The sequence below is a fragment of the Thamnophis sirtalis genome, unplaced genomic scaffold, assembly GCF_051295495.1.
Source record: "Thamnophis sirtalis isolate CommonGarterSnake01/CBP01778 unplaced genomic scaffold, rThaSir2_p1.2 scaffold_3, whole genome shotgun sequence".
In the NCBI taxonomy this organism is placed as follows: domain Eukaryota; kingdom Metazoa; phylum Chordata; class Lepidosauria; order Squamata; family Natricidae; genus Thamnophis; species Thamnophis sirtalis.
Window position 1 is genome coordinate 29,600,890 of NW_028261383.1, and position 25,551 is coordinate 29,626,440.

Genomic DNA, 25,551 nt, shown 5'->3' on the forward strand with positions numbered 1-25,551 from the left:
CCCTTCGGGAGGGGCACTTTCCCGCCGCACTTAAAACGGTGGTGGTGAGACCCCTCCTGAAGAAACCATCTTCTGAAGAGCCGAGGTGGCGCAGTGGTTAAATGCAGCACTGCAGGCTACTGCTAGATCAGCAGTTCAGCGGCTCAAATCTCACCGGCTCAGGGTTGACTCAGCCTTCCATCCTTCTGAGGTGGGTAAAATGAGGACCCAGATTGTTGGGGGCAATATGCTGACTCTCTGTAAACCGCTTAGAGAGGGCTGAAAGCCCTATGAAGCGGTATATAAGTCTACTGCTATTGCTATTGCTATCCTTGGATCCAGCCATTTTAAACAACTATCGTCCTGTCTCCAACCTCCCCTTTATTGGGAAGGTTGTTGAGAAGGTGGTGGCCTTCCAGCTTCAATGGGCCTTGGAGGAAGCTAGTTATCTTGACCCCTTCCAGTCCGGCTTCAGACCTGGTTACAGCACAGAAACCGCTTTGGTCGCATTGACCAATGATCTCTGGAGGGCCAGAGATGGAGGCCATGCGTCCATCCTGGTTCTCCTTGACCTCTCAGCGGCTTTCGATACCATCGACCATGGTATCCTTCTGCGACGACTGCGGGAGGTGGGGGTGGGAGGCACTGTTTTGCAGTGGTTCTCCTCCTACCTCTCGGACAGGTCGCAGTCGGTGTTGGTCGGGGGGCAGAGATCGTCCCTGAGGCCCCTAACATATGGGGTGCCGCAGGGTTCGGTCTTATCCCCCCTACTATTTAACATATAAATGAAACCGCTGGGCGAGATCATTCAGAGGCACGGGATAAAATACCATCAATACGCGGATGATACGCAATTGTATCTGTCCGCCCCGTGCCAACTCAATGAAGCGGTGGACGTGATGAACCAGGGTCTTGAGGCCATTAAGAACTGGATGAGCGCTAACAAACTGGTACTCAACCCGGACAAGACCGAGTGGCTGTTGTGTTTCCCTCCCAACAATTTGGCCGATATTCCAACACTCAGGCTGGGAGGTCAAATTTTATACCCCTCAGATAGGGTCCGTAACCTAGGAGTCCTCCTGGATCCACAGCTGATTTTTGACCATCAGTTGTCGGCTGTGACCAGGGGGGCATTTGCCCAGGTTCGCCTGGTCCATCAGTTACGGCCCTACCTGAACCGGGAGGCTCTCGCAACAGTCACTCGAGCCCTTGTGATCTCTAGGCTGGAATACTGCAATGGGCTCTACATGGGGTTGCCCTTGAAGTGCATCCGGCGACTGCAGTTAGTCCAGAATGCAGCCGCGCGAGTGATAGTGGGCGCACCGCGGTTCGCCCACATTACACCCATCCTCCGCGAGCTGCACTGGCTACCTGTCGATCTCCGGGTGCGCTTCAGGGTACTGATGAGCACCTTTAAAGCACTCCATGGTAGTGGATCTGGGTACTTGAGAGACCGCCTTCTGCCGATTATCTCCCCCCGACTGATTAGATCGCACAGACTGGGCCTCCTCCGAATCCCATCTGCCAGTCAATGTCGACTGGCGACTACACGGAGGAGAGCCTTTTCTGTTGCAGCTCCGACCCTGTGGAACAATCTTCCCGTCGAGATTCGTACCCTCACCACCATCCAGACCTTCCGCACAGCCCTTAAGACCTGGCTCTCCCATCAGGCCTGGGGATAGGTTTCCAATTTACCCACCCGAGTGTTGACTGTTGAATTCAAGTTGTGTTTTATTATTTTATTTTGTTCACTTACTGTTTGTCTTTTGGTATTGCACCCCCTTCCCTGTGATTGTAAGCCGCCCTGAGTCTCTTCAGGGAGAAGGGCGGCCTATAAATCCTAATAAAATGTAAAAAAAAAAAATGTAAAAATGTATTTTGCTCTTTGATTTTTATCTTCCTGTCTCTCACCAAGCTGGCCCAGGGCGTTGCTTTCCTCTTCCGGAAGGGCAGAAGAGTAAAGAATAAAGATCCAGCAATGCTTTTAAAATACTTTTCAAATTTTTAGTTCGAATAAAATTTCATGATTCCTGTCTGGTATAAAATGGCAAAGTTGTACATCAATGATGAGACATGGAGGCTGAAAGAAGCGCTGCTGATTTTGGACATATATTGTATATAAGATTTGTTTGAACTCTAATTTAAATTGCGCATGAATTATCTTTCCAGGCGAGGAGAGCGGAGATCGTGATTTTCTTGAGTTGTGGTTTGGGACGAACGGAGTTGGGAGGTGCGGGGGAGATGGAAGGGTAGCGAAAGTTCAATTAGATTACTCGGAGTCAGAATGTAAGCTGATTTTTGTATGAATTGCTATTTGAATATAAGGTTAAGAAAGATTAGTCGGAGAGTCTCCAGGAAGGTGGAGTAAATATGAGAGGAGCAATGGATGAGGATCCCATTCGTCAGAAAAGAGAAGTGAACACAGCCTTCTCTAACTTTCCTTGCAAGGAACTTACTGAATATGAGAAATCAGATACATGGAGTTCAGAGAGAATTGTATGTACGTATGGAAGGGCCACATGGGCTGAAGATGGGTCGTGGGGTTACCGCACCCCGATTTACATGATAAACAGAATCATGCGATTACAGGCAGTGTTGGACCTGGCTGGGGAGAGAATTGACAAATCCTTGAATATTCTCTCCACTGCCACGGACAAACTTCGTACTGCAGTATACCAAAATCGATTGGCTCTCGATTACCTCCTCGCAAGAGAAGGAGGAGTATGTGGGAAGTTCAACTTATCAAATTGTTGCCTTCAAATTGATGAAACTGGGAGTGTCATTAAACAGCTTACCACGGAAATGAGACAGCTCACTCATTTCCCAGGACAAGAATGGAAAGGATTGAATCTCGCCTCATATTTAAGCTCTTGGTTGTCAAAATTGCCCGGATGGCAGGCTATCATTACTTTTATTGGCCTGATTGCAGCAGGATGTATAATCATCCCCTGCATTATGCCACTTTTTGTCCGTGCTATCAGCAGTTCTTTATCTCTCCTGGTGGAAAAATGGGCCACTGCCAAGGTCCTGACACTTATGGGACACACAGGAGAGGAACATGAGTATGTGGGGCTCATAGGCAATAGGGAGCCTGATGCTTATGAAACTCCACAATAATCTTAGGATTGGGTGAAGTTTCAACAGGGGGGAATGAAACAGCATGGGGTCCACCATTGAACCCCTCAATACTTAATCAGGCTACTTGTCTTCTTCTAACTCAAAACTTCAAAATTAAAACTCTGCTTATGCTCTTTCACCTAAAGAAAAGAAATAAGGAACATATTTCTTTCTGCTTGAATAACAGGAAGATAGTTTTTTCGCAAGTAGGAAAAACTGGGTGGGCAGCTAACCACATTACCTTAGTCATAGAGCACAGTTTATTTGTATTTGTATTTGTATTTATTGGGATTTATATGCCGCCCTTTTCCCTGAGGGGACTCAGGGCGGCTTACAACGACAAGGGAGGGGAGGTGCAAGGTCAAAAACAAAACAATATGTGAACAACAGAAAAGTAATAAAAACCTAACTTTCATTCAACAGTCAAACACTCGGGCGGGTAATTAGGAACCTATCCCCAGGCCTGCTGGGAGAGCCAGATCTTAAGGGCTGCGCGGAAGGTCTGGATAGTGGTGAGGGTGCGGATCTCCATGGGGAGCTCGTTCCATAGGGTCGGAGCAGCAACAGAAAAGGCTCTCCTCCGCGTGGTCGCCAGTCGGTATTGACTGGCAGATGGAATTCGGAGGAGGCCCAGTCTGTGAGATCTAATTGGTCGATTTAGGGAGGTAATCGGCAGAAGGCGGTCTCTCAAGTGATAATCAAAGTTCAACTTGTAAACAAGCTATAGGTTAACCATATTTTTAGCAATATATCTGAGTGGCGTTCTGACCTTTCCTCTTTCTGCATGAGTAACCAAGATTCACTTCTCTTTTAGTTTCACTTTACTTCCCTATTGTGGTTTGGGAATCATGTATTGTAATTTTCCTTAAATATTTGTAATTTACCCAAAATAACCTTGTGCTGACTTAGGTGAGAAGTTATGACCTGGACTAGTGCACGCCTATATGACGTCTATATGATTTGTAATAACCATTTCAAAAGGGTATAAAATCTCTGTCAAAATGTACCTAAGGCAGATCAGTTAGGTGAAAATCTACTGGTCTCTTGAATGCATTCAATAATAATAAAAACCTTTCTCCTCTGGAAAAGGTGTTGTCTCCTATTCTTACGTAAGTAGAAAGGCAGATCCTGATTTTGCCATTACAAAGCCTTATCAGAACATCTATGCTAACAGTTTATCTGGCTTGGTTTTAGAAATTTTATTAATGTCATTGATGATTGTTATAATTTAATATTAATTCTGATTATGACAATTGAAGGATATAGTTATTTCAAATATTTTGATTTTTAAGCAAATTATTATAATTCAAAATTCATATGGAATGAAGAAAGATAAGCAGCAACACATAAAACATTTCTTCAAACTATGTGATTAAATGCTGAATGTAAACTGAACAAAAATAAAACCCAATATAAGGAGACTTAGTGAGTTTTCATCATCAGATGTTCTTTGGTGTTCATGTCAGGTCTCAGAATAATAATGTAGCATTTGGGGATAAAGATGCAGCCCAGTAAACCCAAGCTGGAGGCCAGGATGGAGAAGATCTGCACAGCCACCATATATTTCCCCTTGGTGCTCAGGTAGGTGGGGACAAAGGAGATCCAAACACTGCAAAAAACCAACATACTGAAGGTGATCAGTTTGGCTTCATTGAAGGTCCCTGGCAGCTTTCGAGCCAGAAATGCCACAAAGAAGCAAATGGCAGCCAGGAAACCCATGTAGCCAAGAGCAGAGTAGAACATGGTGACAGAGCCTTCATTGCATTGCAGCAGGATGTGTTCTGGTTGGGAATTAAAGTCAGAATCTGGAAATGGGGGAAAGATTCCCACCCATATGATACAGATGCATACTTGAATACAAGAGCAGGATAAAACAATAGAGTTGGCCAGACTCTTCCCCAGCCATTTCCTCATGACACTGCCTGGCTTCATGGCCAAAAATGAAACTATCACCATAATCGTCTTTGCCAGCAAGGAAGAGACGGCAACTGAGAAAACAAAACTGAAGGTGACTTGCCGAAGAAGGCAAGTCACTTTCTTGGGATGACCAATAAACAGAAGGGGGGTCAAGAAAGCAAGCAAGAGGGAGATCAGAAGAATATAGGTGAGGTCCCGGTTGTTAGCTTTGACTATGGGAGTTTCTCGGTATTTAATGAAGATCCCCAGAATAAAGGCAGTGGTTACGGACAAAGCAATGGCAAAGAAAGCCAGGATGAATCCCAACAACTCTTCAAAGGATAAGAAGCTTATCTTTTTGGGGACACACTGATCTCGCTTCTTATTGGAATACTGGTCATCTGGACACTTTTCACAATGGGCTGCATCTGGAAAAAAATAGTTACCATGTATCTGTTTCTGCAACTGTAGCAGCATGAAAACCACATCAGAAATAAATTACTTCATTTTCAGGGAATAATATAATATTTCTGCCCAGGAATATTAATATGATACAACATTAGCTAAAAGAATCAACACTCTTTTGAAAGGCTGAAGATGAATGTTATTATCAGCTCTCCAAACTTTTTTCCTAAAACCAAGCAAGCAAGTCAATAGATATCAGCAATATTTCATTATTTATTTTAATGCTCACATCCTCATCCAAATTTGCTGATATTGCCCAATCTTTGACAACGTTGTGGATTCCTTCAAGAAATGTAATGTTTATCTTTCATCTTGATCAAATACGCCACGAAAGCAATAGAGAATTTTGATTAAATCCTAATTTCTTTTGTTATTTTGGGAGCCACCTACTGTACCTTTTTGCCCAGAGTATGTTCCGTCGATACACAGAGAACAGTCGTAGCAGCAAACTGGTGCACCTTCTCTCACAAGCTTGGCATATCCTGGGGAACAACTTTCTGTGCATCTTGAATAAGGCACCACCTAAACATAAATAGAAAGATTATTTCGGGGCAATGTATGAATTTGAAAGTTTACTGAAATCAACTGCTTCCAGAAGCCCAGGAGCACATTTAGCCAAATCAGTCAAGAAGTAGTGGTATGAACTTTAATTACTCTACTTGCAAGAGGCAAATGAAAGGCCATTGTCATTCTCTATCAATCTCCAATGTAGATCCCAAAAGAGACTAATACAGCACAGATTCAAATCCCAGTAAGGGTATGGCTAGCTGATGAGAGCTAAATAGCTTGAAATAGATCTATACTAGTCTCCCTTTATTTTTATTTATCAGCACAAATAAAAACACACACACAAACACAAACACACACACAAACATATATGTATATATGTATATATGTATATATGTATATATGTATATATGTATATAGGTATATAGGTATATAGGTATATATGTATATATGTATATATGTATATATGTATATATGTATATATGTATATATGTATATATGTATATATGTATATATGTATATATGTATATATGTATATATGTATATATGTATATATGTATATATGTATATATGTATATATGTATATATGTATATATGTATATATGTATATATGTATATATGTATATATGTATATATGTATATATGTATATATGTATATATGTATATATGTATATATGTATATATGTATATATGTATTTATGTATATATGTATATATGTACATATGTACATATGTACATATATACATATAGATATATAGAGATATATATTCTAGAGATATATATTCTCCATCTTTGCTTTCTCAGGAAACTTGCAACATCTAACTTTCTCTAGAGTCCCTATCTTTCTCTCGTACAACTGACCATTTTATCATTACATGTAAACGAGGGGTAGTATTCAGCTGATTCAGACTGGCTCACCCATTCCCATGGATGGGTAGGTGGGCCCTCTGGAGCACCATTTCGGAACGGTACCTGGTGCTCCCAGCAAGTACCGCTACACCCGTACTGGAGCATAATGGTCGTATCCCACCACTGGTGTGCACGTGAAATGCTAGCACGTAAGGCCAGGCGCATGCATGGAAGGAGCACTTGTGAAGCGAATGAACGCGTGTAGGGCAAATTGGTAGTAACGAAATGTGAAACCCAGTGATGATATAAATGACTTTTTTACTGCCCTCATTTCCCTCATCACATTCTTAATGATATCTTTCTGTCATGCAATTTACTGGACTAAACCTTTCATATTCTAGATTGTGTCCCAGACAACTGATCTTTGTTTTCCCTTGAAGACATTTCACTTGTCAGTTTCAGAAGCTTTTTCAGTTCTGACTGAATGGTGGAGTATGGAAGGATTTATATTCCTTGCAGTCATGTGGTCGTTAGCAGTCTTTTTGAAAGTTGTTGAGGTCACTTGGAATTTATGTGTGCCCTCAGGGTCATGTGACCAGTGAAAATGGGTGTGGAACCTTCCTGCAATTGCTGAATCTATATCCTGTTCACAACACTGTCTTTTCAGCAATTCCAAATCTTTCCATCCTCCACCATTCAGTCAGAACTAAAAAGCTTCTTGGATGAGAAGTGAAACATCTTCAATGGAAAACAAAGTCCATGTCCCTTTTGAAAAAGCACATTTGGCAAAACCAAGACCTGGATGACTGAGAATCTGAATAGACATTTTGGATTTTCTCTTACTGAAAACAAGATGAGTTGATGTACTATAAATAATAGAAACATATTCCAGTTTAATAATGTAGATTGCAAATCCTTCAATACAATGCAGCAGGTTCCAGTGTGTGATAGATTATTGTAAAACTTATAAAGTAAAATGATATCTGTTAAATTATTCATAACTGGGAGAGACATGGGAACAAGGTCAACCAATGAATAGGGATAGCAACTAAGTCAGCCAATGGGAACTTAAATAGATCTGAGTCTGTGCAAAGAATTGGAAACAGAAACTTAAGTAAGAAGTCAGGGAATGGCTTAGCAGTGTTAAGCAGTCTGGTGCTCTGTGAAGTAAACTATCAGTCTGTCTGGGCCTGTTTGCTGATATAAAAACTATCTGCTTGTGTTTGCCTGTAACTTTCCTGCCTTGTGTTTACTTGGAAGAACCACCTGTTGGTCTTGTACATTTATTCATCTATTCTTATGTCTATAAAGAAGTTAATGAATCCAGCTGAATCCAGTTATCTGTGTGTGCTTTAGATAAATAGATAGTGTGAGATAAATAGAAGAGCAAAATCCAAGCAGCCTCAACTACATTGTTAAATAATGTTGGCCATTGGATGGTGCTTTGATTGACAGAAATCTTCACTTCCAAGGAGGCTTGTCTTTCTACATTCCCAATTTTCATCCCTGCATCTGAATTGTTCAAAAGTGATGTCCACTGCATGATATCAAAGTCACCAACAGGAACTCCATTTTCTTCCAAAGAAATCCCATCTCTGGAAATGTTGTGATATTGGAAGTTTCTCAGGAACCTATGAAGCTGCAGAAACATAGAAAACAACATGACAATTTGAGACTTACTTACTTACTTACTTACTTATTTATTTATTTATTTATTTATTTATTTATTTATTTATTTATTTATTTATTTATTTATTGTTAGATTTCTAGGCTTCCCAATCCCGGAGGTCTCCGGCCGGCTTACAAAGAAAGAAAAAAGAAAAGCAAAATAAAAGAATAATTTAAAAATTCCCAACACGCATACATTTCTAATCGGGGCTGGACCTTAACAATAAGGTCAACAGCCCCAGGCCTGCCGGAACAGCCAGGTTTTAACAGCTTTTTCTGAAGGCCATGCGAGTGGGTAAGGTCTGGACCTCTGGGGGTAGTTGGTTCCACAGGGTTGGAGCAGCCACAGAGAAGGTTCTCCTCCAGGGGCCCACCATTGTTCGGCTGACAGCATCCGAAGGAGGCCCACCCTGTGGGATCTTATCGGCCATTGGGAGATGTGTGGCAGTAGGAGGTCTCGCAGATATGCTGGTCCTGAGCCATGTAGGGCTTTAAAGGTGATAACCAACACCTTGAATTGCGTCCGGAGACCAATTGGCAGCCAGTGCAGCTTGCGGAGGACAGGTGTAATATGGGTGTATCTCAGTACACCCAAAATCGCTCGCACGGCTGCATTCTGGACTAGCTGTAGTCTCTGAACGCTTTTCAAGGGTAGCACCATGTAGAGCGCATTGCAATAATCCAGCCTTGAGGTGACAAGGGCATGAGTGACCGTTTGAAGTGCCCCCCGGTCCAAGTAGAGCCGCAATTGGTGTACCAGGCGAACCTGGGCAAAGGCCCCCCTGGTCACAGCCGACAAATTGTGTTCCAGTGTCAGCTGTGAATCCAGGAGGACCCCCAAATTGCGAGCCCTCTCTGAGGGATGTAAGTCTTCACTCTCCAGGATCAAGGATGGACTGTCTGAACTGTCCTTCGGGGGTAACATCCAAAGCCACTCGGTCTTATCGGGATTGAGCACCAATTTGTTCATCCCCATCCAGATCCTGACAGCTTCCAGGCATCGGCACATCACATCGCCGCTACACTGAGCTGGCACGGGGCAGATAGATACAATTGCGTATCATCTGCATATTGATGGTAATTTATCCCGTGCTGTCGTATGATCTCACCCAGCGGTTTCATGTAGATGTTAAATAGGAGGGGGGACAGGTCCAAGCCCTGTGGCACCCCACACTTGAGGGGCCTGGGGGTCGACCTCTGTCCCCCGCCCAACACCGACTGTGACCTACCAGAGAGGTAAGAGGAGAACCACCGTAAAACAGTGCCTCCCACTCCCACCTCCTCCAGACGTCGCAGAAGGATACCATGGTCGATAGTATCGAAAGCCGCTGAGAGATCAAGAAGCACCAGGATAGAGGAATGCCCTCTATCCCTGGCCTGCCAGACATCATCGATCAGTGCGACCAAAGTGGTTTCAGTGCTGTACCCAGGCCTGAAACCAGACTGAAAGGAATCCAGATAATCCGCTTCATTCAAGGTCCGTCGGGGTTGAAGCGATAGCAATAGCAGTAGACTTATATACTGCTTCATAGGCCTTTCAGGCCTCTCTAAGCGGTTTTACAGAGAGTCAGCATATTGCCCCCAACAATCTGGGTCCTCATTTTACCCACCTCGGAAGGATGGAAGGCTGAGTCAACCCTGAGCCGGTGAGATTTGAACCACTGACCTGCTGATCTAGCAGTAGCCTGCAGTGCTGCATTTAACCACTGCGCCACCTTGGCTCTTTAGAGCCACCACCACCTTCTCAACAACCTTACCCAAGAAAGGAATGTTGGAGACAGGATGATAGTTTTTCAAGATGGCTGGATCCAGGGAAGGCTTCTTGAGGAGGGGTCTCACCACCGCTTCCTTTAGTGGTTGCGGAAAGGACCCCTCCTGGAAAGAAGCATTGGTAATCGCCTGGAGCCAGCCGCGTCTCACCTCCCTGCTGGTCGAAACCATGGGTCCAGTAAACAGGTGGAGGCGCTCATCGCTCCCATGGCCTTGTCTACTTCCTCAGGGGTGACAATTTCGAACTCATCCCAGGAAATCCAACTTAGACTTACCCTCGGCATCTCGGCTGGTATTGCCCAAGCGGAGTCAAGGTCTGTCCAAAGCGGAGTGATTTTATCCGACAGAAACTGAACAAATTCCTCGGCTCTTCCCTGCAGGGGTTCCCCCACCCCCTCACCTTTCAGGAGGGAGCAGGTCACCCTGAACAGGGCAGCTGGGCGGGATTCCTTTCCAAACAATCAGTCATATGATCCAATCAAGGTGTCATCCAGTTGCCTGGTAACTAGACCCATCCTCCTTCCAGTCATCGGTGGGAATGTCCCTGGTTCCCAGGAGAAAATATTTTGTTTTGGCTACAAACCCCCACATATATCCACCCCAACCCCCTTATCCTTCGACTCCAGTGTGGCAACACTGAACCTTCAAAATGGCCTCAGTCAGGCCAGCTTCAGGGTTGTCACTCACTCTCAAATACCACAAATTGAGCAACTGCTCTTTGGAATATCTCACCCCTTTCTACATCTAATTTAATATTGTTGAATTGGAAGAGGAGAATCAAAGGAACCTCAAAGGAGAAGACTTACCTGCCATGGCTGCACAATCTGGAGTGATTGATGGTATCCAGCTTGCATTCTCCTCTTACTCCATTGAGAGGAAGAGGCAGCATTGAGGACCCAGGCCACAACTTGAATTATTTGGGAAATACTGGAGGAATCCTGAGACAGGATTCTTGCAATCACATCATGGGGTGGGAATTCCCAGTTTTCTTTTTCTCTGCATTTTTTCCAAACTTTCTTAGATAACAGAGGACTTGAATAGGAACATTGGAATGCTTCCTTTCCATACAATGTGCCCATAGAGGAAAAAAAATTGAAGTCATAATACTGAGTCGTTCTCTTTCTCTGGATGTAGAAGGAAAACAAAGCATATTTATTTTGGAGATCAACCAAGTGGACAAAAAAACCTACACTTAAAGCTGTCAAAGTTGTTGCAATCCACACCCTTCCCACAAGGGATGTATTAGTCTTATCAATTGTTTGTATTATTACTGCTAACATTCCCGAGGCCTGAAAATCCAGTTGGAATACTATAATTTTTATTTGACTCTTGATAAGAGAATAGAACATTTTCCTCTTTTCTTGCATGACAGTTTCTCCAGCACTTGTCTGCATATTTGCTTCAGGGACGGTTCCTGAGAGGACAATGCAAATCCCATTTTTTAGAGAGAGAACTTCCAAATGTCTTTTGAATTTTTCTCCTCTTTCATTGTCCCGAGAAAGGAGGCCGATCCACGTCCATTGGAAATGCAGGAGAAGTTGGACAATGGCTGAGTAAGGAGGTTCTTGGTTTGGGGTCAACCGATATGAAAACGGCAAATGATGATTTTGCCCAGCCATCTGGTTGATGACACTGTAGTTGATCTAAAGATAAAAGAGAAGATATTGGTAGTTTGTGACAGTTTTAATGATAAAAGTCAGATGGTAAATCTAAGGGCCTTTCCCCACGGCTGAGAGAAGAATCAAACAATAACTGCATCAATTTTGCTAGTTCCCTCGATGTTCTGTCCTGTTGCTTTGTATGCTCCCTTTGAAACCAGGGAGCTCTGAATTATCTGTGGGGAAGGTTCATGGGTGCTCCTCATAGAACACACCCTCCTGGTCACATTATAACGCACTCATTCACTCAGTCCATTAGTCAATCAGAATAGAGCTGGGGAGTCTTCTAGGCAAGCAGGAGACCTCAGTCCTGGGGTATCATACTCAAGGCCTGGATCAGGCCTGTAGGGTACTTAGATGTGGCCCATGGGGCTGCCCTGAAAATAGCCCACGGTGCCTCTGCCAGTAAAATGGGAGCTAGAGCATCCCCCACCCCTGAGCTCTGTTTTCACTGGTAGAAGGTTGCAGGAGGCTATCTCAGCTGAAAACGGAGCTTGGGAGCCCATTTTTGCTGGCAGCGCATTTGGGCTACCTTAGGTGCCCCCTGACACAAACAACATCATGCAGGCCACATTCACCTTGGCCACACCTCACCCCAAAAGTCAAACACAACCCTGATACAGCCCTCAATGAAATCAAATGACACCCCTGCTCTAGTCCTTAAGCAGTAGACTGAATACCATTTCAGACAAGTGACTGACTTGTCTCTTTTTGAAAACCCCTGTGATGAAATTGTTTAATATTGGTATATTATTTCATTGTCTTCATTAATATAATTGATTTCAAATATTTCTATATAAACTCTTCAATTGGCTGAATTTCTTTCAGACATTTGAAATGCAGAAGTTGGTTTAATAACTTCACTTTAAAGCAGACCCAGTGCCTGTGGAGACTCAAGGCGGGGTTTTTTTTTGGGGGGGAGGAACTATGGGGACCCCAATTGATTGCAAATGAGCATGAGGTATCAGCAGTGGTGAGTTTCAAATTATTCCACCACTGGTTCACCAAAAATGTTAGTGTGTGTGCTTCCACCATGCGCAAAGCTTGGCCGAGCAGCCTTTTGGGGCCTGCTCCCGTCCATCTCTGCTCTCTTAGGCAACAGATGTTTCTCTCTGCACTGTTGGGAGAGCATCTTTTGCAATTTAGCGACTGTGAGCTGACTTTTTTCTCTAAGTCCCATCCGGAAAGTGCTGTGGTTGAGAGAAATAGCATTCAACATGGCTGCTACTTCTCTGTGCTACAGTGCTTTCTGGATGGGACTTAGAGAAAAGATGCAGCTCACAGCTGCTAAATTGCACAAGATGCTCTCCCACCAAGAGCAGCAATGGAGAGAAGCAGCTTCTGACCCAGAGAACACATAGAGCCCAGGAAAATGAAATCTGTCACTACCTCCATTTCTTCCCCAACTATTTGCCAGGAATTGAGAGGGCCAGATGCCATGATTTTAGTTTTCTTAATGTTAGGTTTCAAGCCAACTTTTGCACTTTCCTCCTACACCTGCATCAAGAGGCTCTTTAGTTCCACCTGACTTTTTGCCATTAGACTGATATCATCTGCATATCTGAGGGTGTTGATATTTCTCCCGGCAATCTTAATTCCAATTTGTGATTCATCTAGCCTCACCTACTGGTTCACTTGTACATGCCCACATGTGCTCCCACATGATGCTTCTGAGCATGCAAAGAGGTTTCTGGGCAGGTAGGCAGAGGTTCCTGCCCCTGCCACTACCAGTTCGCCCGACTTGGCAAAAATAACCTCTGCTGTGTTCTGCATATAAGTTAAATTGGCAGGGCAACAGTATACAGCCTTGCCTAATTCCTTTCTTTATTTTGAACCAATCAGTGGTTCCGAGTCCAGTTCTCACCGTTGCTTCTTGACTCATATATAGGTTTCTCAAGAGACCAATAGCATGGTCTGGTACTCCCATATCTTTAAGAACTTGCCACAATTTGGTGTGATCCACACACTCAAAGACTTTGGCATAATCAATGAAGCAGAAGTACATGCTTTTCTGGAACTCCCAGGCTTTCTCTATGATCCAGCGTATATTGGCAATTTGATCTCTAGTTCCTCTGCCTCTTTGAAATCCTTCCTATACTTCTGGTAGTTCTCGGTCCACATAATGATGGAACCTAGCTTGTAGGATTGTGAGCATAACTTTCCTAGCATGTGAAATAAGTGCAATGGTGCAGTAGTTTGAACATTATCTGCTATTGCCGTTCTTTGGAATTGGAATGTAAACTGACTTTTTCCAATTCTTTGGCCACTGTTGAGTTTTCCAAATTTGTTGGCACATTGAGTGTAGCACTTTTATTGCATCATCTTTTAGGATTTTGAAAAGCTCAGGTGGAATACTATCACCTCCACTAGCTTTGTTGTTTCTCAGACTTCCTAAGACCCATTTGACTTCACAATCCAGAATGTACGGCTTGAGGTTAGTGATCGCCCCATTGTGGTTATCAGGGATGTTAAGCTCATTCTTGTATAGTTCTGCGGTGTAATTTTGCCTCCTCTTCTTAACCTCTTCTGCCTCTGTTAAGTCCCTGCCATTTTGGTCCTTTATCATGCCCATCTTTGCATGAAACATCTCCTTCATATCTCCGATTTTCTCAAAAAGTACTCTGGTCCTCAATATTCTATTGTTTTCTTCTATTTCTTTCCTCTGTTCATTTAAGAAGGCATTCTTATCTCTTCTAGCTATTCTCTGGAGTTCTGCCCTCAGTTGGGTTTATCTTCCTCTTTCTCCCTTGTCTTTCACTTCCCTTCTTTCTTCAGCTATTTGTAAAGCTTCCTCAGACAGCCATTTTGCTTTCTTGCATTTCTTTTTCTTTGGGAAAGTTTTAGTTGCTATCTCTTGTACAATGTTGTGAACCTCCATCCATAGATCTAAGGAATCAGATCTAATTCCTTAAATCTATTTGTCACTTCTACTGTATGTTTATCAGGAATATGATTTAGTCCATATCTGAGTGGCTTAGTGTATTTCCCTATCTTCTTCATTTTAAGTCTAAATTTTGCAAGAAGAAGCTCATGATCTGAGCCACAGTCAGCTCCTGGTCTTATGTTTACTGACTGTATAGCGCTTCTCCATCTTTGGCTGCAGACCACATAATCAATCTGATTTCTGTGTTGACCATCTGGTGATGACCATGTGTAGAGTCATCTCTTGGGTTGGTGGAAAATAGTGTTGGTAGCCTGTGCCCTGCTTCATTTTGTATTTGAGGGCAAACTTACCTGTTATTCCAGTTATCTTTTGACTTCCTACTTTAGCATTCCATCTCCCCATGATAATAAGAAGATCATTTTGGTGTTAATTTTATAAGGTACTTTAGTGCTTCATAGAACTGGTCAACTTCATCCTCTTCAGCACCAGTGGTTGGGGCATTGACTTGGACAACTGGGATGTTGAATGGTTTGCCTTGGATTCGAACTGAGAACATTCTGTCATTTTGGGGATTGTGTTTTTCCTACTCTTTCATTGACTATAAAGGCTAGTCCATTGCTTCTGAGGGATTCTTGCCCACAGTAGTATACCTGATGGTCATCTAAATTAAATTCAGCCGTTCATGTCCATTTTAGTTCGCTGATTCCTAAGATGTCAAAGTTTAGTCTTATTATCTCTTGCTTGTCATCTCATCTCTGACCACATCCAGTTTGCCTTGATTCATGGATCTTACATTTCAACTTCCTATGGAGTGTAGATCTTTAGAGCATCAGACTTTCTTTTCACCACCAGATACATCCACTGCTGAGCATCCTTTTGCCTTTGACCCAGCTGCATCACACTTTCTGTTGTTACTAGTACTAGCCCTCTGCTGAGTCTGAACTACTACTACAAAATGCACCAATTGCAAGCTCTACAGCTTACTGTTTGGGCAGCACCAGTAACTAAAACAGCTCAGGCACAGAAATCCACTGTGCTGCGTGAATCAGCTGAGCTGAAAAATGCAGAAATTTAGGACAGAATAGGATGGGGGCAGGTTGGGTGGGCAATTGATCACAGGAACTACATAACTACTTATGTATGTACACACACACACACACACACACACACACACCACATACTTTGTGAATTTAAAATCTTTCCAATCTTCTAATATTTACTCTCTGACTTTCAAATTATTTGGAGAAATTTATTTTGAAGAAATATGTGCAAATGATGTCTTCAAGGCAAATCTGAACAATTTACAACTTGGAATTAATTCCATTTGCCTTTATACCTGTGGAATTTTATAGATGCTCATGATATTAGATATATCATCGAAGAGTTCGGAATCCATCTCTTCAAGAAATGCCAGCAGGTTCTTTTGTCTTCCACAACTGTAGTTTGGGACGTTCTCCTGTCCTGTAGACAGCACATCCAGCATGGCCTCATATGTCATTCTTGCACTGAAAAAGTTCTGATAGATGTTGTATCCCAGGGTGATATTGGGTAAGAGCCAAGGATTCCGGTTGACTTCATGAACAGCCAACAAGAAGGGCAGATTGTAGTAGAAGTTGTTGTCACTGCAACATAAGAAATTTCATCATCTTTTTTTGCTCTATATCAACGATTTATGTGATCAACTTAAAAGCAATTATGTTATTTTTGCCAACAAAGTTGAAACTGTTTCACATTTAATATGTGAATGCAGCCAAATCGCACAAACTGATTACAAAGCTAGACATGACCAATTTGCTAAATTAATTCACTGGTCCTTATGTAAAAAAAATATGATTTATCTGTATCCAGAAGGTCATGGGAACATAAAGTGGAAAAAATTATCGAAAATGAGAAGGTGAAGATCTTGTGGGACTTTCAAATACAAACGGATCACCATATGGAGCACAACATTCCAGATATTACAGTTGTAGAGGGACGAAGTGTACAGTTTATTGATATCGCTGTTCCTGGAGATGCCAGAGGCAAAGAAAAAGAACTAGAAAAATCATGAAATATCACGACCTGGCCATCAAAACCAAACAGCTAAGGATGAAGCTGTGATACCTGTTGTATTGGGGCACTTGGCACCATGTCCAAGAATTTTACAAGATACATCAACAAATTGGTACTTGGTTGATACCTAGGATGCTGCCAGCAAACTGTATCAACCATTAGCACTAGTCACTGGTATTTGTAATGCATTTTTAATGTTCAGTTGGCTGAGTTTCATGTTTAATGAATAAAGTATATAAGAAAGAAATGATAAAGGCAGTAAAACTAGAAGAAGGTTACAAGTAATTGGGGATTTTAGAGGCCTCTTACTTAATGCATAATAAAGTCAAGGAATCAACTTCAGGAATAATTGACTGGACCCAGATGGAGTTGGACAATTTGGATGGAAAAACAAGGAAGCTTATGACAATGAATCATTCCTTGCACCCTAAAAGTGATGTTGACTGATTATATCCACCAAGAGCAGAAGGTGGTCGAGGACTCCTACAAGTAAAGCAGGGTGTGGAAGAAGAAAGACACAGCTTGAATGACTTCATCCAGGAAAGTGAAGAACCAATGATTAAGGAAGTAAATAAAGGAGGCCTTTTGAAGACAACTAAGTTAAAAGCTGAATACAAGCAAGACATAATTGAGAAGTGAACTGAAAATTGGAAAAGCAAAGCTATGTATGGCCAATACTTGAGATATTAAAGGCCAAACTGAATGGAGGAAACATCATAAAAGCCATAAATACCTGGGCTATACCTGCGATTCGATACTCTGCAGGAATAATTGACTGGACACAGAAGAAGTTGGACAATTTGGACAGAAACACAAGGAAGCTTATGACAATGAATCATGCTTTGCACCCTAAAAGTGATGTTGACCGATTAAATCTACTAAGAGCAGAGAGGGTGGTCGACGACTCCTACAAGTAAAGCAGAGTGTGGCAGAAGAAAGACACAGCTTGAATGATTACATCCAGAAAAGTGAAGAAACAATGTTTAAGTAAATAAAGGAGGTCTTTTAAAGACAAGTTAAAGCTGAATATAAGAAATTAGTAATTGAGAAGTGAGCTGAAAATTGGAAAAACAAAGCTATGCATAGCCAATACTTGAAAAGTATTGAAGGCAAAGCTGACTAAAAGCTAACTTGGAACTGTTTAAGATCAGGAGCATTCAAAAAAGAAACGGAAGGCTTTATTTTGGCAGCTCAAGGACAAGCATCAGCCACAAACTGCATGAAGGCAAAAAATCAACATGTTACCACCAACAGCAAATGTCGCCTCTGTAATGAGAAAGACGTGACAGTTGAACACCAGATCAGTGAGTGCAGCAAAATTTCACAAACTGACTACCTACAATGCCACGACTGCGTTGCTAAGATGATTCACACGAAATTGTGCCAAAATTTTGGATTTGAGTACAGCAAAAACCACTGGAAACATCGGGTTCAGAAGGTTTTAGAAAATGAGAAAGTCAAGATCTTGTGGGACTTCAGAATTCAGACTGACAGGCACTTGGCCCACAACACACCTGACATAACAATAGGTGAAAAGAAAAAAATTATGGTGCATTGACATTGGAATACCTGGAGTTGCATGAATTGAAGATAAACAGCAAGAAAAAATCACAAAGTACCAGAGTACTTGCAAATTGAAGTTGAGCGACTGTGGAAAAAGAAATCAAATTGTCCCAATTATAATTGGAGCCCTTGGAGCAATACCTAATGGGCTACCTCGCTATTTGGAAATTCAAAATTTATTGGACTTGAACATTTTGACTCTACAAAAAGCCACCCTTCTGCCAATAACCTCCCTGCGTCCCATCAGATCGCATAGAGCGGGCCTCCTCCGTATTCCATCCGCCAGTCAGTGCCGACTGGCGACTACCCGGAGGAGAGCCTTCTCAGTTGCTGCTCCGACGCTATGGAACAATCTCCCCGTGGAGATTCGTACCCTGACCACAGTCCAGGCCTTCCGTACAGCCCTCAAGATCTGGCTAGCCCATCAGGCCTGGGGATAAACTCTTCTGCCCCTCCCGAATGCTGAGAGAATGTTGTGTTTTTAGTATTATTCAGTTATTGCACATTTCTTTTTATGTTTTGTCTTCACTCCCCTTCCTTTATTATTGTAAGCCGCCCTGAGTCCCCTCAGGGAAAAGGGCGGCCTATAAATGCTATTAAATCTAAAATCTAAATCTAAAACCCTACTTGGAACAGCTTATATCCTCCGACGTTACCTTAACAGTTCCTAGGTCCTTGGTTAGGACTCGAGCTGTTGAGCTACCAAAAGCCCCAAAGGCTGTGAATCTCACCAAAGATTAACCACATAATAATAAAACATCAAATGGAAGATGGTGAAAGAGCACATTTGCTGAAGCTGAACCAAGTGAACCAGAAAGAATTGGGAAATATATTAAAGATGGTCAATGAGGCTGTGCAAACCATCCAAACACATTACACTAGCTGAAACTAACCAGCTGATGTATGCAGCTGCCTTCATAACCACCAAAGAATTGGGTTTGAAAATACAAAAGAACCAAAGAGGGAAGAAGTGGGAGTCTAAGTGGAAAATTTGGTTGGAATTGAAGATCAAAAAATTTCATGGAGACTTGAGCAACTTGAAGAACGTAAGGCAAGGTCAGCTGAAGAACAAACAGGTCAAAAGCAGCCAGGAATCAAGATACGATTTGGAAAACAAGGAGATTGTGGTAGTAATTGAAGAGCTGAAGCAGAGGGTTGTTGCAGTTGCTGAAAAGATTAAACAATATGAAAATCGAGTAACTCAGTTCAAGGAAAACTCACAGTTCAGAGCAAATCACCCCGTTTTATAGAGCTTAGAAAGTGGAGATGGAGTAACCACAAATGAAAAGCCTGATAAAGAAAAGAAATGACTTGCTTCCTATAGAACAGAAAGGGTGCTGCCAAAATTCAAGAGGAACAAAAGATCAACTGCTGATTGACAAGCTAATCCTAAAGAATTCAAAGAAAAGACGAACCAACATGTCCGTGGCTTGGATAGAATATAAGAAAGCATTTGATTCAGTTCCCCACAGCTGGATCAAGAAATGCCTGAAAATCTTTGGCATCAGCAGCAACATACAAAAATTTATGGAAACTTCAATGAACTTCTGGAAAACGAAGAAGACCTCCAATGTCCCGTCTAACTCTGCTATTCTAAGATATTCCTTTTATTTAAACCAAAATGAACAGAAAAACCACAAAAGGGGCAAAAGTGTTAAAGAGCGGGGAGGGTGGTTGGAATTATAGAATAAATGTAAGGAAGGGGAAGAAACAGTGGGGAGAAAATAGATGAGATCTCCCTCTATTCTTAGGTATTCCTTCAATCACTTTATTAGGAGTTAATATTTAACTATTCTTAATAAATAAATAAAATAAATATGAATTAACAGGTTGCTGACTCTCCACAGTAGCAAGCTAATCATTTTGGAAGCAGGCAGAACCCCATCCAGGTAAGAGTCATCGTGGTACAGTGTTGACAGTTCCCAGTGTTGAGGCTGACATTTGTTGAAGAACTTAAAAGAAACTTTGACAAAATCATCATGTTTCCCAGGAGCCTTTCCTCTAAAGAAAATTTGGAGAAGCAATAATGAATTTGCCTTTCTCAAGGTGAGGAATCGGGGAATGGAAATCTTTCCTAGAAAAAACATTGGAGTAGGTAAAGTCAATCACCAGAATCCTGGATGTGCTAACAATTACCTTTTCAGTTGGTGGGTTGGAGATGTTGAGAATGAAAATTCATACAATCGAGCTACAATCCCAGACATTATTCCAGTAATCCAGTAGTCTCCTGGCTTGTAGTAATGGAACCATTCCTTTTCTTCTATTATCACCTTAAATGGGCATTTCACCAGCATACTGGCACAGGGAATTTGAGACAGAAGCTGAAGCAGAAAGAGCTGTATATGCATCAGCAACAACGTTTGACATAGACTGCAAGAGATCCTTCCTATAGTTCTTTCTTCAGCACAGAGTTAAATCTCAGAGTCTACAATTACAGGGAAGACGGTCCAGTTTGCCCCCAGATTTGGAAGTTTTATTTGCAATGTCAGATTGCTACAGCATTTGCCCAGCTTTACCCCAACCTCTGCTCTCATCACAGAAGGAGGCTGTTACAAATCAGAGTATCAGGTGCTGTCTATCCCATTTATTGTCACATTGATTGGCAACTAATTGTGGTGGTGGAAATTCCAAAAGAGAATAAATAATACATGCTTAAAAAAATTAGAAGGGGAATTGGGAATGAGCATTGCCACAAAAGTGTGCAGTTGGAGAAAAGAGTTTTAATTGACTCAGGAGAATAATCCTAATTTGAGAATCAAGAAAGGAGCAATTTGGGGAAGTTTCAGACTGGTTCAGGCAAACCATTAGTGGTAACCTGCCCAAACACAGCAGCTCTATGCCATCCTATTAAGCCACATTTTTTAAGCCATGAGTGGAAGGCGTAGATGCTCACAATGCAGGCATGTGCAAGGAGAACCAGTGGTAAAGTTATCTGACACCCATCTCTGGGTTAGATACTCCACAATGGTTAACTCCAGATCATGATATATTGAACAACCTATTGGAGACCCTTTTAAATGTCTTGTATCTTTCAAAATGCAGAAGATTATCAGTCTTCATGGCTACAAAAAAGATCTAGTCAAACTTCCCTGGGGAATTAAACTGAAAAATAGCTTGTTACTGACTTCTTCATGAAATGGTGATATTTGCTGTCTCTTACATAGGTAATCTAATAGGGAACCAAGAGATGATGCTATAGCAGTACAATACCCACTTTTCCTTTTCGAGAAAGGTAACTCTCTTCTAATTTTCTAATAGCCTGTGGTAGCTTTTGGTCCATTTCGTCAATTCCCCCCCCCCCTGTGTTCATGTGTTTTTTCCAAGGTACCCACCATACTTTTTTTGTCTCATCAGTACAGCCAACTGGACATCACATTATATTTAATCATTTGTGCTGTCAAGAATTGATACTGTCTCCACTGCTCTCCTCTCCTCTCTAACTCTCCTAGGTATTTGTTTTAAAGTCAGAATTTCTCTCCCTTTGTACTCCATAAGCTCATCTCTAGTTCTATATTTCATCTCTCAGCATCTTCTTGGTAAACCTCATGTGCCTCTCTTTTTGTAATGTTTGCCTTCTTGCATAGTTTGTATGGATTCTGAGCATTCTGCTCTGTGGATATGGCCCCTTTTGTGGGCATGGCTTAGGTGTCATGTGACTGGGTGGGATGGACAACTTGATGTCACTCACCAGAGATGTAATGGATTGGGTAATATGTGGTGAAGTTCACTTAACAACACACTTGCTTAGCAACCAAACTTTTAGGCTCAATTGTAGTCATAAGTCAAGGACTATCTCTGCCTTCCTCTGCATGGCAGCCTTGTGCCAGTCAACTCCTTCTCCTTTCTGGCAATTTTCCTGTCTGTTAGAGGCACCAAAATAATCCAGACAATGTATGGTTTCCTGCTGCAGCAGGGGGTTGGACTAGATGATGTCTGAGTAAACTTCTAGCCCTAAATTGCTGTGCTGTTTTTCTTTCTTTCTTTTTCCCTTCCTTCTGTGGGAAGCAACAAACACCCCCCCCCCCCCAAGAAAATATTACTCCCAGAAAGGCTCATTCCACATGCCTGCCAGATAGATAATGAGATAATGAGTCTGTAGAACGTTTGGTTCCATTCAAAACCTGGAATCATCGAAACCCTTTTAGAAATGCCCAGCCCATATTGCACAAACCCCTAAACTTCAAAAACATAGAACCATATAAGAATCCTACCTTTTATCCAGTTTGTTGTTCAGTTGACCCAGAAAGAAAATGCTGAATATTTCTCCCTTCCCTTCCTTCCTCCCTCTCCCCCCATCCCTTTTTATTTTTAAATGTCTTTTCCCTTGCCTAAACTGGCAGGGAAAAAGGGCTTAAAAAAGCTTCTGACAGAGGTTTGGGGCATGGCAAAACCACCATTACTACTGGACTGGTCCAGTATGCCAGATTTTCACTACCCCTTCTGGCATACCAGACAGGACCGGAGTGAATTCCTTCCTCTTGTTCAATGTACTTGTCATCTCTGATAATCAAAAAGTACTTCTCCAAAATATCAAACACAGTAATTATTTTTACAAAGTTTAAAATTATTTCCCACACTCCCTGGTGTATCACCTTCAACTCTCTAATATTATATTAGTAAAAATATCAGTAAAGATAAACCCACAATCTCAAGAGTATATATAATATATACTTTTGTAATCTATATATATTATAGATTACAAATTTAATAATTAAGTATTAAACATTAATAATCAATTACTCATATATCTTAAGAGTAAGCGCTTCCTCCACTTCTTCCTTCAGCAGTCAAATTTATAGTCCACGTTGAATTAATCCACACTGTTACTATTGTAGTCCTTTTGGAGTATTTTTGCAAATTAAAGTTCATAATCCATCGAGGCTCCAAAACCCATCAGCTCCCTAAGCTTGTCCCAAAATAATATCTAGATAGATATATAGTTTCTAAGTTCACCAAAGTATTTCTCTTCTTTTTTCACTTTTCCAAATTAAAATTGGTTAATGTCCTCGCTGAATATCACAAGAGTCTTTAAGGAGTATTTATAAATATTGGAGCAGTCACTTCCCTTTTGTCTGCACTTTTCTGTTTCTCTGTTTTTCTCTTTCCTGATATCTCCCATGTATCTATCTATCTCATTTATCTAACTATGAGTGATCTTACATTATCCAGCCAGATAATGTAACTATTTTTTGAAACAAAGTCAGAACATCCTCCCAGAAAATAATATAAAACACCAGCACACCAATAATTAGTAACGAAAACCACACACCATTATTAGCCATAGTCTTTGATTTAATATAAAGCCTTATCAAAACATCTCTGATAACAGTTTATCTGGCCTGGTTTTAGAAAATCTATTAATGTCATCGATGATTGTTATAATTTAATATGAATTCAGATTATGACAATTGAAGGATATGGTTATTTCAAATTGTTTGAGTTGTTTAAGCAACTTTTTACACATTTATTATAATTCAAAATTCATATGGAATGAAGAAAGATAAGCAACAACACATAAAACATTACTTCAAACTATGTGATTTAATATTGCATATAAACTGAACAGAAATAAACACCAAAATAAGGAAACCTAGTGAATTTTCATCATCAGATGTTCTTTGGTGTTCAGAGCAGGTCTCAGGATTATAATGTAGCATTTGGGGATAAAGATGCAGCCCAGTAAACCCAAGCTGGAGGCCAGGATGGAGAAGATCTGCACAGCCACCATATATTTCCCCTTGGTGCTCAGGTAGGTGGGGACAAAGGAGATCCAAACACTGCAAAAAACCAACATGCTGAAGGTGATCAGTTTGGCTTCATTGAAGGAACCAGGCAGCTTTCGAGCCAGAAATGCCACAAAGAAGCAAATGGCAGCCAGGAAACCCATGTAGCCAAGAGCAGAGTAGAACATGGTGACAGAGCCTTCATTGCATTGCAGCAGTATCTGTCCTGGTTGGGAATGAAAGTCAGAATCTGGGAATGGGGGAAAGATTGCCAGCCGCATGATACAGATGCATACTTGAATACCAGAGCAGGATAAAACAATAGAGTTGGCCAGACTCTTCCCCAGCCATTTCCTCATGACACTGCCTGGCTTCGTGGCCAAAAATGCAACTACTACCATAATCGTCTTTGCCAGCAAGGAAGAGACGGCAACTGAGAAAACGAAGCTGAAGGTGACTTGCCGAAGGAGGCAAGTCACTTTCTTGGGATGACCAATAAACAGAAGGGGGGTCAAGAAAGCAAGCAAGAGCGAGATTAGAAGAATGTAGGTGAGGTCTCGGTTGTTAGCTTTGACTATGGGAGTTTCTTGGTATTTAATGAAGATCCCCAGAATAAAGGCAGTGGTTAGGGACAAAGCAATGGCAAAGAAAGCCAGGATGATTCCCAACAATTCGTCGTAGGATAAGAAGCTTATAGTTTTGGGTACACACTGATCTCGCTTCTTATTGGAATACTGGTCATCTGGACACTTTTCACAATGGGCTGCATCTGGAAAAAATTGGTTACCATGTATCTGTTTCTGCAACTGTAGCAGCATGAAAACGACATCAGAAATAAATTACTTCATTTTCAAGGAATAAAATAATATTCAACCCAGGGATATTCATATGATATAACATTAGCTAAATAAATCAACACACTTTTGAAAGGCTGAAGATGAATGTTATTATCAGCTCTCCAAACTTTTTTCCTAAAACCATGCAAGCAAGTCAATAGATATCAGCAATCTTTCATTATTTATTTTAATGCTCACATCATCATCCAAATTTGCTGATAGTGCCCAATCTTTGAAAAGTTTGTGGATTACTTCAAGAAATGTAATGTTTATCTGGATTCTTGATCAAATACTCCCAAAAAGCAATAGAGAATTTTGATTGAATCCTGATTTTTTTGATATTTTTGGAGCCACCTACTGTACCTTCTTGCCCAGAGTAAGTTCCTTCCATACACAGAGAACAGTCGTAGCAGCAAACTGGGGCTCCCACTCTCACAATCTTGGTATAACCAGGGGAGCAACTTTTTGTACATCTTGAATAAGGCACAATCTAAACATACATAGAAAGATTATTTCAGAGTAATATATGACTTAGAAGGTTTTACTGAAATCAACGGCTTCCAGAAGCCCAGGAGCACATTGAG

At 41.5% G+C, this 25,551-nt stretch overlaps 1 protein-coding gene across 1 annotated transcript in view; it reads right to left on the reverse strand.

The window, feature by feature from the left end:
- Positions 1-23,998: 23,998 nt before the first annotated feature.
- LOC148047772 (vomeronasal type-2 receptor 26-like) overlaps positions 23,999-25,551 on the reverse strand; it is a 16,396-nt gene continuing 14,843 nt past the window's right edge. Inside the window, exons 7-8 of the mRNA XM_087708147.1 lie at positions 25,331-25,457; positions 23,999-24,900 (exon numbers count right to left, since the gene is read on the reverse strand). Of these exons, the coding sequence (XP_087564273.1) occupies positions 23,999-24,900; positions 25,331-25,457 (1,029 nt within the window). The remainder of the gene's footprint in view (positions 24,901-25,330; positions 25,458-25,551) is intronic.